This window comes from Pavona decussata, unplaced genomic scaffold (genome assembly GCF_977016875.1).
Source record: "Pavona decussata unplaced genomic scaffold, jaPavDecu1.1 SCAFFOLD_93, whole genome shotgun sequence".
Classification (NCBI taxonomy): domain Eukaryota; kingdom Metazoa; phylum Cnidaria; class Anthozoa; order Scleractinia; family Agariciidae; genus Pavona; species Pavona decussata.
This window is the reverse complement of record NW_028145510.1, coordinates 2,040,102-2,056,226: the sequence shown is the minus strand read 5'-3', so window position 1 is coordinate 2,056,226 and position 16,125 is coordinate 2,040,102. Positions and strand designations below refer to the sequence as shown.

At 40.4% G+C, this 16,125-nt stretch overlaps 4 protein-coding genes across 5 annotated transcripts; all 4 read left to right on the top strand.

Moving 5' to 3' along the window:
* Positions 1-695: 695 nt before the first annotated feature.
* On the top strand, positions 696-3,276 carry LOC146473557 (uncharacterized). Its single transcript, XM_085118222.1, has one exon. The coding sequence runs from the start codon at positions 696-698 to the stop codon at positions 1,296-1,298; it is 603 nt and encodes a 200-aa protein (XP_084974348.1). The 3' UTR covers positions 1,299-3,276.
* LOC146473556 (uncharacterized) lies at positions 3,249-4,122 on the top strand. Its single transcript, XM_085118220.1, has one exon. It carries the CDS (start codon positions 3,249-3,251, stop codon positions 4,077-4,079), a length of 831 nt encoding a protein of 276 aa, XP_084974346.1. The 3' UTR covers positions 4,080-4,122.
* A 69-nt stretch (positions 4,123-4,191) lies between these two features.
* Positions 4,192-8,424, top strand: LOC146473555 (uncharacterized). Its single transcript, XM_085118221.1, has 2 exons — positions 4,192-5,715; positions 7,562-8,424. The coding sequence occupies exon 2, from the start codon at positions 7,575-7,577 to the stop codon at positions 8,187-8,189; it is 615 nt and encodes a 204-aa protein (XP_084974347.1). The 5' UTR covers positions 4,192-5,715; positions 7,562-7,574; the 3' UTR covers positions 8,190-8,424.
* Positions 8,425-10,117: 1,693 nt separating this feature from the next.
* Positions 10,118-16,101, top strand: LOC146473554 (uncharacterized). Of its 2 annotated transcripts, none has more exons than XM_085118283.1 (2): positions 10,118-10,218; positions 15,157-16,101. In XM_085118283.1, exon 2 carries the CDS (start codon positions 15,170-15,172, stop codon positions 15,791-15,793), a length of 624 nt encoding a protein of 207 aa, XP_084974409.1. In that variant the 5' UTR covers positions 10,118-10,218; positions 15,157-15,169; the 3' UTR covers positions 15,794-16,101. The 2 variants fall into 2 exon arrangements, with proteins under 2 accessions (XP_084974409.1, XP_084974408.1); XM_085118282.1 differs by lacking the exon at positions 10,118-10,218 and adding an exon at positions 10,475-10,626 and having other exon boundaries at positions 15,157-16,098.
* The last annotated feature ends 24 nt before the right edge of the window (positions 16,102-16,125 follow it).

Here is a 16,125-nt window from a genome sequence, read left to right as displayed (position 1 = left end):
GAAAGAGAGAGAGACGACAGGCTTCTCCTAATTTGGCGGCGACATTTGGTGGCAAAAGATAAACAAAATGGGTAGAATAACCGAAATATGCTATATTCAACACAAACCTTCCTCGGGAGAAACTCCTGGAAATACCGTATCGCGCTAATTTATTATAATTTATTCCAGTTGTTCTAGCCATTTTTGTTTATTTTTCGTCTCCTCCGCCGTAATAGGATTAGTCTGCCAGGGAAGCGTTTCCGTGGGTCTTCATAATAATGATCCATTCGCAGTGGTCGAAAACTCTGCTTTCAGTGTGAACTGAAGGCCCACCGACTGAACCGGGAGGGAAAAAAGTTTTCTGAAGTCATGCAGATTAGTGTGTCCACGAAGTCTTTAGCCCGGAGCTGTTTTAAGTCCACTTTTCACTGTCAATCTGACGACCCATCTGTTTAGCTGACGAGCAAAGCTCCTTTTATACAACAATAGCCAGTCCTTCCCTCTCTCTAAAAATAAACCAAGGGCCCACATTCACAACGTGACGGTATGATCAGAAGTCTGCGGAGTTTGACCTTTGCGTTTAACGTCTTTAACTCGAACAACACGGGTGCATATATCATGCACAACTGATGCATGATATGCAAATTGTGGAAAGGTTAAAAGGGTGCTGTCTGATACTGAATTACTTTCATAAGTAGAATAATTACAGCTTCAAAATGGATGAACTCAGTGCTGTTTGGTACAGTGGTTTCCACTGGAATCTTACAACACAAAGTTACCGCCAGACGAAGGGGGTTCTCGTCGCGGTACTATTAATTCTATTCGGCTTTCTAATGGCGGTAGTCGCTCTCATCAAGGACAATTTGCAGATGCGAACAGGAGGTTTTACGATGTTTGGTCTCGGATTGCTAACTTTGGTATGTCTATGTTGTTCGTCTTATTTCAAGCAAAGATCATCGCAAGGAGCGCTGCAAGGAAATCGTGAAACTTCTGTAACACAAAGCGCCGAATATTTCGAGTTGATTCTTCGCGACCGAGAGAGTTTCAATACCAACGATATGCAGCGAACTGGCCTATCTACTTCAAGAAGAGACATCAATTTTCTTCTGTCGAGGATATTAGGTTCTCCACCGACTTACGAAGAGGTAACTAGAAACGCGGACTATTGTGATGCAACGACGGGGGTAGCTTGTGCCCCTCCGCCGTATTACACGGACCTATCTGATGATGACGGCGAAGGAGTGTATGTCGACGGAAATGCTCCACCGCCTTCATATGAAAGTTCTGTGACACCAGGGATAACGACGACCGAAGTGTAGCACACAGAACGTATCTTCTGTCAGGCGATTTTTGATCATCATGGTTGCTACGACTTTGATTCCTTTACTCGAGATGTCAAAACTTAATACCGCTGTAAAAGGGATGATATTTTGATACAGGATAAAGAATCTCTGGCAGAGTTTACACCGACAGTGAAGTCCGATTAGTTCTAGCGGGATCCGAACTATTTGGGCAATACCGTTATGACAATACGGGATATCGAACAGGGTATCGAAACTCCGGGATATCGAACAGGATATCGAACACTGCGTCTCTAAGAAATTGATTCTTTTCGCTACCACCCTGACGCATTTCTTCAATATAACGGTTCAAATCTATTTTTCCAGCGTCATAGATCAGCATAATACTCTCCGAAAGAATGAATCCTTTCTATTGTCTCAAAAGAAAAGATGTTTACAAGTGGCAACGAATATTAGTATTGCTCACAGCTTGATACGTAGGGCTAAAACTACCCCCCGGTTACTTTCGTTCTACGTTTGGGTCAGTTTAGCTGCGGGTGTGAAAGAACACAAACGGTAATGCGAAATTATTTTCATAGCCAATAGCCGTTCTAAAAACATGTACTCCTGAAAGTCTATGCAAGCAGTTTTTTTTTTACGGCTTGTCGAGTTAGAAAAATCATAACTTTCCACAGGCCCTGATATAATTCTGTTTGCTTGAACTTTGCATAAAAACTCGCGTAAAAAGTTTATTTTCAAGTTGAACACAACTGATCGACAGTCGGTCAGACATGGGCGGTTAAGCAGCTGTCATGAGGTCTCACGTGATTGGCTTGCAACCTTCCTAGAAGACAATAGAACAAACAACAGAACAATACCCCCAACCCTAAAAACAATAGCAGCTGGTACACAATTAAAACAATTACAAACTTACGAGAGCTGCTGCTGTTTTCAGAGTGCGCATTTTAAAATATTCAGAAAATTCACTTGCGATCGGCATGCCACCTGTCTGTCATGTCAAGGTTGCGTGCATGCTTGCGTGATGCGAAAATTGTTAGACGCATTCAGCAATCAATCAGTTCTCTACTTGTCACTATATGTTAATTCATTTTGAACGTATTTTACTCAATAAAAACTCTAACAGTTATTTCGAAAAAAAAAAGGTAAAAAAAAGAAAAGAATGGTTTTTATCGAGCTCATCTGACAATCTGTGCGTGCGTGACCAAAATTAAATCCCGCGCCCAGAGCCAAATAAAGCGATGACTCTATTTATTTAATTCCCCGCGAGTCACCTCAGCAAAATAAAAGCAAAATAATGCCTGCTTCACTGGCTTTTCGGTGACATTTCTTGCAATTTCAGTCGTAAAAATGAAAAGGACGGAATTTCGAATTATAAGGGTTAGTTTATAACTAGCAAACTGTAAGTACTAAACGAAAAACCTTATGTACGGTAAGGCTTGACAATACATTTTTAATAAATTTCCTCTCTAACCTAGCACGTGAAGAGTGCGTGGTAAACAAAGTGGCGTTAGTTCTGGTATCATCCCCAGCAGCAAAACGAATGCAAAGTAGTTAGCCGGCAAACACGAAGATGAATTTAAATGAGCCGATTCACAAGCTTTGCACGTGCAGAATCGCCAACAGCACGAAAATGTCAGTTTGTTTTGTTTTTCATCATAAAAATCTTCTTCACTGTCACAATTTCGGAAATCGTTGAGCGAAAACCAAGCAAGGGCTGCCAGCTCGCTTTTTTTACTGCTTTCTTTCAAAACCAGATGACAAATTGAAAGCCCTCGCCGAGTACAGAAATTATTTTCGTCGACTGTCAGTTGCTATTCAGGGTGAGTGCAGTACTTTGATCCAACGTTGATGTTTTTATCATAAATTTATTTTTCTTCCCGTTTCGTTTCGCTGCTACGCTACAGCTTGCTATCAAACTGCTGATGTATATTTCGATCTATTTTTCCTTTCGGGTGCTCACAGAACTGAATGAAAAAAAAAAAAAAAACACAGGAAAGTGAGAGTATCGAGGAATCGAAAGAAATGACGAGCGACGATCGCATGGCGAGCAACAGACGGCGAGAATTCATTGGCTCTTTTGACTGGATATCCTGTCGGTTACCTTCCTGCCCTTACAACACTACTGGCGTCAGAGTTTCAAGCTGGTGGCTGTTCCTTTTTCTGTGTTATGTCAGTTGTTTTGCGGTGGGGATTCCTTTCACAGTGGTGGGATTCGCTTCAATGGGTAACGAGGTGGCCGCTCTTGGAATAGTATTGGCCATCATTGGCGTATGTTTGGCGTTCGTCTGTGATTTGCTCCGCCGCTGTGGCTGCGGGTGGACTAAAATTACCCTGGAATCAGCGTATCCTCGGCAAACCTTTCAAGAAAGCCCGGATGTAGTGTTGGCTATTCCATTTCTACCAGGTTACCCGGGGTTTTCTACTCCCCCGGCCGGGGAAGGAACAGTTTCCGATAATCCACCTCCTTATGCGATTTCCCAGGGATTCGAAAACTCGGCTCTTACTTTATCCTGCACTTGCACGGGGACATCTCTAAACTTGGCTGGAAGTGCACTCGTTTCCGAAAATCCGGGTGGCAGGGATGCCGGGCACACGATAACCTTGTATGCAACAAATACCGGAGAGTTTTCTAGAACTGTAAGCGTGAGTGGGGTGGGCTTAGATTCTGGAGCGCCGACAAGCTATGGGAGCGGAACTCGAAATCCTCCGCCGCCTCCTTATGACTTTGAAATGACTCATAGCCAGGATAGAATACCGTGGTTAAATGATATTCCCCCACCGTATGGGGATTTTGTTTAAAGAACCGCGTGAGCTAAAATAAAAAGAAAGAGTTTCAAGGTTACCGCAAAATCCATTGCTCTGAAGGCCCGGGGGGGGGGGGGGGGGGATTCTCATATAAAAGAGGCGGGGGTGCTTATCGTCTCGCTTAGTGGGGTAAATTTCGGATTTTGGTCTCACTAAGGCTGTTCCGAGTAAAACGCCATCATATTTAGCCGTGAAGGTCTCGTTTAGGGTTTCACGCGAAAAGTTACTGTATTTTTTATTTGTCTGTGTTTTAAAATGGCCTCTTTTGTGGGGGTCAAGAAAGTTTGGGCCATGCCCAGATTGGTCTCCTTCAGGGGTTTAATTCAAAATATCCGACGCGCGTCCCTGCCCCTTTCATATGAGAGTCCCCCCCCCCCCCCCCCCCCCGAGTCTGAAGGGTTGAAGGATGGATTAGTTACGTGCCGTGGTCTTAAGGATGCCATCGGGGCGTATAGCTCGAAACGGTTAGAAACCAATTGATCGCTACCAGTTGCGATGCCGGGAGAAACGAAAAATCCAGTTGCGCACCACGCGTCAATTGAATCCAGACTAAGTTACTTCACATGAAGTTTAATTTGTTTAGATTGGAACACTGAATTACAGTCAAAATTTCCGAAATAACGGCGACGAACAACTACTGAGATATAATGTAACGTGGTAATCTTATGACGAACGATTCTTGCACTTTCGTTCTTCAGGTCGCTAGCTACTGCTCACAGTGTAGTCTCAAGAGTCGGTCTTTCACTTTTATTAAGCGTTGCCCTCTTTAACACGTTTGCGCGGCGGTCTGACTGGTAAGGATTAATTCCCGCAGTCTAAACCGGCCCCTACCTCTGCCGGGAACAGGGGATTTCCTTAATTAATTCCTGCCGTAATTTCGCAAAGCAAACTACGGACAAAATAGTGAATCCTTTACTTTACATTCGCATACAAGGCCATTTCTGAACTTGAGCATTTTTTTGTAGCCTGAGTAGCAAGCGTTTCCGTTGGAGTTTTGTTCGTTTTTCGCTTTTTGACCAAGCGGATATTGGGACGAGAGCGAAAGAAACGGAGGAGGGGGAGGGGGAGAGGAGAGAGATTCCTCTCTCTCCTCTCCCCTCCCCCTTCCTCCATTTTTTCGCTCTCGAAATTTTGTTTCGATAAATTTCCTGGATAGCCTGCGCGCCTGGTATCTCCTATTTTGCCATTGAAGCGAAATGAATGACGTCTGAGAAGAGAGCAGAATTTAAACGGGAAGAATAAATAAATAAATAAATAAATAAATAAACAAATAAATAAATAAAAAACTGATAGAAATCAAAATTATCATTGCAAATTAAAGTAATCGATCATTTCCTGGAAGATCTATTTGCATAATTTAGCTCTTTTGGCATCAGACCAATCAGAACAGAATTTCACTGAATGACTTTATATCCCCTTGAATATTGATCAACCTGGCTGTCAACAAACATACACGCACAAATATATTGCCATCCCCGAGTTCAGTAATTGACACCGGAGTATGCGTCCAATGATCGTACATCTGTGTTGAAATCTGCCGCTATCGAATAAAGTAACTGAAGACCAGTTGTGTCCGCCATCGGTGTGGGTAATAGCAACAAGAAGACGTCCGAACAGTTTCCCATCGAAGGTATGGTTGGAAAACATAACTTCTTTAAAGCTTAAAGCGAGATAATTCTTTTTTTCTGCATAATTCTAAATCCTGAGTCGGGATATACTTTCTAGTTGTTCGCGTGTTAATGTGTGTATTTAGGAAATTCAAATTGATCAGTGACAACTTTATATGACAATGTGCACAGTTCTAATAATGACGATGGAATTACCAGTGCTGATCACCAATGAAATAGGATGAATTTATGAAACGCATATGCTTTATACAATAAAGAATTGAAAAATTGTCAAATACTTGTGAATTGATCGTGGCTAGTCTGACGCGGCGTTTCGTCTCGGCCAAGAGACTCTTCAGAGACCTTCAGAATTTGTAGGCAAACTCGTTGCATATGCTTTAGTAAACTATAATCGTCGCAAATTAGCCGTTATTAAAAATTAAACTTTTGGGAAAAGGGAACATAACTTATAGCGATAGCTTTGAATAGATTCTACGTTCCACTACGTCAATGCAAATTTTCTCTCTATTCTTTACAAAACCAAATGTTTTTAATGATTCCGTGACATTTGCCTTTTTCTTGAGAAATTTATTTTGATCAAAATATATTTAAATAGATTTGTTTGATCTATATAGTTTAATCGCTCTACAACGAATTAGTCGCAACAAATACGAGAAAAAAAAGTTTTACTTAATAAATGTGAAGTTTCTAAACCCATCCACAGCCGCCTTTTTTTTTTTCATAAATCTATAACCTTCACCTTTCACTTAAATAACTGTTCGTAATTGTCCCTTATAGAGCCTGGAAGGATTAAGTACGACTTTTTTATTTTCGCCAAAGTGCATTTCACGTCAATCTCGTACCCACGGGCCCGTTTCTCGAAAGTCCCGGTAACTTACCGGGCCCGATAAGTATATTTTTAAACGTTTTTTCGCCTATTAGAAAGTGATTACAGACATGGTACTTGGCCAATGTTTTCATAGAATTATAAGATTTTAGAATTTAGTATTCAAAGCTAACAAAAATTTACTTCGGTTGAGAAACATTTATCGCCAAAGACACTTATCGGGCCCGGCAAGTTACCGGGACTTTCGAGAAACGGGCCCCAGGGTCCTTAGGTTCTTTGGCTAGCGGTTGGTTGCCTGGAAAGACGCTGGGAAAATTAAAAAACCTAAGTAAACATTTCATAAATTTTGTAAATGAGAGATTAGAGTACTTTCTAAAGTTATTTTTGGTAACAAAAAAAACACTTTGCCGGAAAGATTTTAATCCAAATTGCATTAGGAAGCACTGCGCATGTGGAGGTCCTAGAATTCAGCGAATTCAACCTTTGTATCTGACTGATAAAACCGGTCAGTTAATCGACTAGATTGACTGGTATCAATCGGTGACCAGGGGTCCGTTTCTCGAAAGTCCCGGTAACTTACCGGGCCCGATAAGCGCCTTTGTTAATAAACGTTTCTTAACAGAAGTCAATTTTTGTTAGCTTTGAATAATAAATTTTAAAATCTAATAATTCAGTAAATATTGGCCAAGTACCATGTCTGTAATCACTGTGTAATCGGCGACATAAACATTATACTTATCGTGCCCGGTAAGTTATCGGGACTTTCGAGAAACGGGCCCCCGTATACATAAAAATCGATAAAATTAAAATAAAAAGATTATCAGCAACGACTAAGAAGGTTAACTGACGGTCTGGATTCACCAGTTGAAAGTGTCCTGTGCAGTTTCAGGATAAAAAAAAAGATGGCAAATTCAAGCTTTGTACTAACTAGTTTCGTTAATTATTTGAATTTGTTGCATTTGGGACGACGTGCTATTCCATGCAGCCAATTTGAGTCATGGCTTATATTCCAATCCTTATAGATTCAGCTGAAAAATGGCTGACCACATAACAGAACAGTCGCAGTCGGACACCAACACAGAAAACTCTCTGGTCGTTTCATCTGAAGTCAGCTCCAAATGCTACGAGTGTTTGCGCATGCTTGCTCCGATTTGCCTGATGACGGCCTGCTTTGGGTTTGTGCTTCTCCTGACTGGAATCATCTCGCTGATCGTGTTCGATGGCAGGGAAGGGAGAGCTACTATAGCAGGTGTTGGGTGTGTCGTCCTAATGTTGAGCTTGATATTATACATCATATTTGAGATCAAAGTGGCGGGGACGGGTTGCAAAGCTCCCGGTTCTAGATCTGCCAACAGAAGGTTGGATTTAGCGGCGGAAGAGGCTTTTTGGGATGTCTCAGATCTTTCGATTGTGGCTGTTAAAAACGAAGAAAGCCCGGAATTCCATGACGAGACTCAGTCAGTGCCAGAGCATCGTAGCCCCCTCCGTAGCCAAGACGTCATCCCTGGAGGCCCGACAGCTGTAATACCGCAGTCATCCTTGTTTGAAGGTGAAGAGCTGATCAGGTTGGAGATTGAGGATGATTTTGAGCTTCCTCCTTCATACGAAGAGGCGACAGCTGGCGAGTGCTACAAATTTGTACAGGACTAGCTGAGACAAGCGAAAAAACTGGGGTGACTTTTAATGATAATGATGAAAATTAGTTCCAATCATAAATCTACAAGGCGCTTTTTCCACCAAAATAAATAAATGAATGGTACCTATAAATGCACCTGAGAATCACGCTATAAATTTTCCTCGGTTTAGTGAAATGTCATCCCGATCTCTCGTAACATGTAAAAGCAAAACACATCCCGGCTGTTGGGTAACTTGAAAAGAGGGCCAGAGAAGTTCCCCATCTCCCAAATCATCACGCTGCATCAGATGTTTGTTTCATTACTTTTTTGATAACAATTTTTTAATATATATTACAGTTCTAGAAATACCCAATCGAGGGGAATTAAAGATAAAATGTTTCCCCTGGTTTCCTCAAATGTAATAAAAATTAGTGTGTACAGCACACCTCTTCCTGAAACATAAACGAATCTAAACGCGTCTATGTCAAATCTCCTAAATAAACCATCTCAGGAGCGATTAATATGTTATCCATTTCGATATTTCATTAAGGGCAGAGATCGGACATCGCAACATTAGGCCTCGACAGATTTTCTGAGTCTTAATTAACTATGCGTGTCGAATATTTGGTGAGCAGCCGATGAGATCGAGCGAAATATATACAAGTATGAAAACAGGCGGAACGTTTCTCTAAGTTGCGTTCATAGGGAAGATCTTGTATCCAATACCTTTTGACATAAACGTCCACGAGGAAAATCCGAATACACCTCCTACAAAATTTTGCCATAAGATTTTTTAAATGGGGGGAGGGGGGAGGAGGAGAGGAGAGGAGGGGGAAGAGAGCACAAAAAATGCCATATATGTTTAGAGAGATAGACCGCTAACAGTCTCTTTTTTGTTCTAATTTCTATAGAGCGCAATGGATCTAGCGAGCGACGAAGCCGCGAGAAACGCGGGCGCGGAGCTCCCTCTCCCCAGACCCTCCTCGTTCACTTTTCTAATCGGTCTGTATTTATAAGCAGGAAGACAGGTGCGATCCTAATTAAAACCTTATACCGAGCCAAAACCAAAGATCGTGAACCAGTATTGCATTGTGTATTACATTAAATGTGGCCTATGCGAAATACGCTCTGTCCGTTATATCAAACCGATACCTAAACCAACGCATTGCAGAATACGGTAGCCTTACTGTCAACGATTGGGAAACACATGAAACACCTGCATGAATTGGACAAGCCATCCTTAATATAACCGAGAACTTTTCGGTACTCCAAAGGCGCCGGAACAAACTTAACTGTCTCACCTATGAGATGTTGTTTATAAAAGAGCTCAACCCAACGTGCAAAGCGATTCATTTCTCGCGAAAGTATTTATATAAACGGGGCAACTGGGGAGACGAATGCCGGTTGTTTTTTTAATTTCATTTTTTTTTTAACTCTTTTACTGCCCTTCACAACTGTTGTTTAAATGTTTAGCAATTACATCGAAACGGTCGAGTCGCTAAAATGTTTTTGTATTTTTAGTTAATTACTTTTCTAAATCAAAGATAAAAATAATTTTTTATGAAAAAAGTTTTGAGAATAGCTGATTAAAGTTCATGAATTGTAAATTCATCAATTGAATTTATTTCTTGATGTTGTTAGGTATTACATGGAAGCGTCGAACCGCTTTAATTTTTGTAGTCTTAGTTAAATGCCTAAATCAACGATAAAAATAGAAACAAAATATTTTTCCTGAAAAACGTTTAGAGAAAATTAAAGCTGATTGACTAAAATTCATGAATATTTGATCACTTGAGGTCAAGAAATCCACGGCAGACGTTATGCAAAAGAGATGAAGCTGAAAATGAAAGACTGGAATTCCCCCTCAATCATACCTGTGCGGACCTAATTATCATACTGACAGTTGCCCGATAAGCAAAAGTATACGCAAGAAAAGTACTTCCGTTCTCGAGTTGAAAGTCTGTGAATTACAGGAGTTTGTGTTCAACGGTGGTACATTAGTGTTGCGTTTTGCTGCTATCGAAAACCAGAGAAATTTGTGTTTTTTCGTCGGTCGACAAAATGTACGTAAACAAAATAAGTAAACTTATTCATCAGAAAGTAGGGTTTTGTGTATCAACGATAAAAATAGAGACAAAATTTTTTTTTTCTGAAAAAAGCTTAGAGAAAATTAAAGCTGATTAAAGTTCATGAATATTTTGATCAAGGTGAAGGAAGCGACGGCAGACGTCACTAAAAGAAATGAAACTGAAAATGAAAGACGGGAATTCCCCTTTATTATAATTATACCTGTGCGGACCTATTTATCATACTGACAATTGCCCTGTATATGTAAGCAAAAATACTTCCGTTCTCGAGTTGAAAGTCTGTGAATTACAGGAGTTTGCGTTCAACGGTGGTACATCAGTGTTGCATTGTGCTGCTATCGAAAACCAGAGAAACTGTTGTGTTTTTTCGTCGGTCGACAAAAGGTAGGTAAACAAAATAAGTAAACTTATTCCTCACAAAGTAGGGTTTGTGTCTTCCGCTTATAGCATAACATACGCGCATAGGTTTTCAATTCTATCTTCAGTTACTATTTTTCATCACAATAACTGCTCGAATTCCCCTTAAAATGTTTCTCGACAGTCCACAAAGCAACCAATCCAACAACATTTCAATCAATTGCAACAAGTATTCACCGGATTTAGGAGCTAGATATCGATGGTTAGAGGTAAACGGACATGTAGTGACAATATTTTATGGCTGAGTCATCATTTATTCAATTAGATGCCTATACTGGCATTTATGCGTGAAGCTGTGCCTGATTTATTACCATTGTACGCTTCGCAGATTTTTAAAGCTATCCTCCCTTCGCAATTGAAATATTGCGTTACGGTACTCGCCATGACGCGCTATTCAGGGCTCTATATTTCCTATTTATCCGAGATCATACAGGAAATTGCTTTCGGAAAACGTCATGACCCGGGTACCCGGGGCAGACTATTAATTGTTGAAGACAAAAAGACACAGAAAAAAAGCTTTCCTAAGTGAACACGAAAACCTCAAGTAGAAATTGACAATCAAACCTTTAATTTTTTTTTATAAAGTGGATTTCCAGTAACGTTTAGGCATCAGTTCAACAAAGTCTGCAGCGCAGGTAGTGTTTTAAGCTTAAGCTTGACCTTACCTCTCAGCATTGCAAAACACAATCTGGCCAGTCAATACCAAATTTCTTCGCTGCGAGCTGTCCATTTTCCATCATTTTAACTGTGTGGATTTCATGAACTAAGAAATGTAAAAAATTATGTCTAGATACAAGCATTTTCGCTTTTAAAAAAGAGCGATGTGAACTAGTGCAGGGGTCTGGGCTCACGTGGATTCCCCTGATCGCAAGTCAAACCTGAATTTTAATGATTCCCCCAGCTGGCCACTGATAAAGAAAATTTAACTATTCTTTTTTCAAACTCAACACTTTATTACAAAAATACATAAACCATATGTCAGGAATTTGCATTGCCAATAACCACACTGTCTTGAAATTGTCATTTCAACATAAACAAAGGGGACTTTATTTGGCAACTGTCCTGAACTTTAAAAAGGAAACGCAACAACTGTGACCGCAAAATTTAACAGTTATTTGAACTAGATTTGATTCTTTACATCGCTAGCTATAGGAAATACAATGACGGATCTTGAAAGAACAAACTAATCAACAAAATTGTAAAATTGTTTCATAACATTTTTTTAAATTGGCCCCGTAAGCTTATACCAAATCAGTCAAGTTACCTTTAATATGCAAATTTACAATGTTTACTTTTTCGCTTGTGAATAAACAAAAAACGGAATAATCGATAAAAGCCTCTCCAGCAACAAATTTTATTCAAACGAACAAGGGACCGTTCATTTTTTATGAGCATGGGGGGGCTGGTGGAATTTGGTTAATTGCCACTACAAAACTGTATGACCCCCCCCTAGCATGCAATTTTTTTCAACATGGCCCCCCCCCAAGCAGGACTATTTTTTTCTGATGACCCCCCCCCCCCTCCCGCCCAACCAGAAACAAATCATACTCCTAACTTTAGCAAAACGCTTATGTTAATGTACTGTTTATATCAAAGATAAACGTAATTGTTACTGTGATTTCTTTAAAGTACTATTAAAAAGTTACCGTTCTCTGCTTAGGTAAAGATTTCTCTTGTTTAAAAAAAACGTTTTGTAGATAGCAACACGTTTACGGCAACGGCAAACCCTAAATTTCCATTTAGATTCTTAGAGGAACTATAAAAATTAATCAAGCAAATGTTTAACGTGAAATTACTCCCCTTCGAGTAGAAACAATTAATACACGTACAGATCTAACAAAATACGGATCGAAGCATACCAATCAACGATTACAAGTCATATTAAACAGAAAAAAAAACAGCGGACACACAGATATCAGGTGCGTAGTTAAGGGTTAGATAGGGGTGTTTGTTGAGTGCCGGAGGCGCGTTACTGGGGGGGTCCGGGGGCATGCTCCCCCGGAAATTTTTGAAAATCTAGGTTCCCAGAAACCTCATTTCCTGCATTTTGAGACCCATTTTAGGCATATCACAAATTTGTTTAACAGCAGCTTTTTAAGCTATATACATCATTTCTGCGGCATAATTGTCTCAACTTAAACAAGAAAGTTCAATGTACATTCCGCGCCCTGTCAAGTTCTGATAGCTATTCGATCTGCTGATCAGTAGTTATACACCAAGCTGGTAAACTGCATCATTCTCGGGTGTAGGCCTTGAAACAAATTGACTATCTCGTCAAGATTGACAGGCATATCATATTTGATATGCATTAGAACCAGGGCGGACATTCTACTCTCTCGCATGGTACACCTCATGTAGTTGTTCAACCTCCTCATTGTGCTTTTTCTTCCGCCATTATTGATCTTCAAAGGGGGTTCGTTCGAACCTCTCGACCCCCCCCCCCCCCCACACCCCCTCCTACACGCCTGGATATTAAATACTGCTATTAAAAATGACAGTTACAAGCTTTCCTGAAGATGGCCTACGGCTCAGATTTACCGTCAACTGAAGTCACCAACAACAGTTCTATTATTAAAAACTAATCTGGATGTTCACACTAGGCATACTACTGAGTCTACTGATACTCCTGGGTTCAAATAATTTACTAATCAACAATCTTTATAAAAGTGAGTACTATTAAACAGAACATTAAACAATCTATTGATATAGTTCTGAGTACAACAACTTAATAGAAAACTACTCCCCCACGGATGATTCAATAATAAGACTGTTACGTTTTTATATTAATTTGAACTTGTACAAACATAGGTGTCTAGTTCAGTTTATATTCATTATTGCTTTTCCAACAGATATGCGTCATTTCCTCAGTTGTTGTTAATATGAAATGCAGATTTCGACCTCAGTATGTAAAACAAATTAAAAGTGGTTAGGAAAATCGTATTAATTAAATATAATTGGAATAATATTCAATTTCTTCATCTGTTTCTCTGTTGAGCCACTTTCAATTTCCTCTACTAGCCAATTATTTCTGGTGACCCCCCCCTCTTTCACCCAATTTTTTTTGGTAGCCCCCCCCCTTTAGTGCCATTTTTTTTCTCGTGGCCCCCCCCTAAACCCCATGCTCATAAAAAATGAACGGTCCCCAATACATATGCTTTTGGCATTTTCCCTCAACTCTGCTGAACACATATTCCTCCAAACTGACTGGATCCTGTAAAATGTGGTAAAATTGATACTAAACGAGGAACTCGGCGACACTTTCAACTTGTGGCCAAGGTCCCGGTTGTTCGAAAGCCGATTAACCCAAGTCCCCGATTAAAAGGTAACCGAGGTTTTCAACTCGCATGTTAAAAATGTATTTAAAAAGCTAATTTTAAGTTTATGGTAAAGAGAAGTCTAAGTCAAATTTAAGGGACTAAAATGTTTTGTAAGAATCTTTTACTGATTAGTAACGAAAATTCGAATCAAGGTTCACGTTAACAAAGGATTAGCTTAATCGAGCTTTGAACAACTGGGCCCAGTTGTTAATTTACAGAACAAACATACCCGCAATCGGCATTAAAGGTGAAATTTTGTCAAACGTTATAAGGCCCGTGTCAAGATCCTGTGTACGGGCACTGAAAAGGGCGTTGTTCAGACTCCTTGGTGCCCAAGGAGTAACGGTGTTCTCGTTCGTTTAGTGCCCGCTATTTTGCTTACTCCCGCGGTTTTTCCTCATGCCTCCTTGCGATACGGTATCGCAAGGAGGCATGAGGAAAAAGCGGGGGAACTGACAAATCCCGTTCAGACCAGTGCCCGTTCCGTAGCAACGGTGCCCGAGTACTACCCTCCGTGAGCGGGCTTGGCGCTCAGCAGTTTTAAATCTAATTTTTTGATTTCAAGAAACTTTTTAGAATAGACTTGAAGTAACAAATTTCATTTTGGCACCAAAACTTTTATGGGCTTCTACATCTGGCGTTTCTGTAACTTTTGCCTTTCACGCGTTTTGGAAGTTGCACCAAATTTATGCACAACAATTTTACGGCTCTGAAATCGGATAAATGAAGTACACGGCCTGAGAGTATTATTAATTAAAAGTCAATTTACAATTGAATAACTTCCAAAGATCGCATATTCTCCGAGGCTAAATAAGATACATGTAACTCTTTTTATTGATATTTACTAATGGTTGCCCATTGGATATCGAAGAAAAAGCGGTTTTTTAAGGGGTATTCGAGCTATTATTGCGAACTGAAAGTTCAGCGGAAGTTACTGAAACCTAAAAAAATCGTTTTGTCAGGTAAGCGTGTTCAGAAATTATCCAGCTTTCGTTTGTTTCAAAATTTTGGTTGCAACTGATGGAGGCCCACAAAAGAAAAGAGTTCAAAGAGATTTTGCAAAGTGCGTTCAAACTCTTTCGTGGCAAAGCCACTCCTCTTGTAAAAATATATTATATATAACATGAGCATAGCCAATTTTAAGCCATCTTGACCACACGGAATATTCTAATCCTTACAGATTCAATTGAAGTATGGATGATCACAGACCAGAACGGACACGGTCAAACACAAACACAGAAAATTCTCGGGCCGTTTCAACTGAAGTCTCCAAATACTACGAGTGTTTGCGCATGCTTATTCCGATTTGCCTGATGACGGCCTGCGTTGGGTTTGTGCTTTTCCTGGCTGGAATCATCTCGCTCATCGTGTTCGATGGCGGGAAAGGAAGAGCTATAATAGCAGGTGTTGGGTGCGCCGTCGTCGTGATCAGCACCGTCTTCTACTTCGTAGTTAACACCAGATTGGGGAAGATGAATTGTAACCTTCTTGGTTCTAACAATGGAGGATTGAACTCAAGGGTAGAAGATTCCTTTTGGGATACCTCGCCTCTTGTGATTGTGGCTGTTAAAAACGAAGACAAATTATGTCATGGCGAGCCTCAGGCAGCACCAGAACGTCGCCGCCCGTTCCTGAACGAAGACGTCGTCCCAGTAGGCTCGACAGCGCTGATGCAGCCATCTTCGCTGGAGCAGTCATCCTTGTTTGAAGATGAAGAGCTGCTCGGGTTGGCCACTGCTGATGATTTTGAGATGCCTCCTACATATGAAGAGGCAACGGTTGGCATGGCGAATACTTCAATTCATGGACAAGAATAGCTGAGACAAGCGCATATTTTACCCTGTTGTAAGACTTTCATAGCTTAGGACAGCTTAGAGCTAATTATAAATGCATACGAGAAACTAAAAAGACATATTTTTTAACTTCCAGAAAGTTCGCTAAACCAAGAAACTTATGGAAATGTGTTATTGTCTCGTGTTACTAAATCTCGGGACAATATAATCTTAGTCTGTTTTTGAGAAGCTAAACATGCATCAGTCGGGTACGGAAGTAGATCAGCTGTAAAATTTTCTTTTTGGGAGGGGAGGGGAGGGGGTCTACTCCCTTTGAAGCTGTAAAGATTTTTTGTAATAATATAAACACCAAGAAA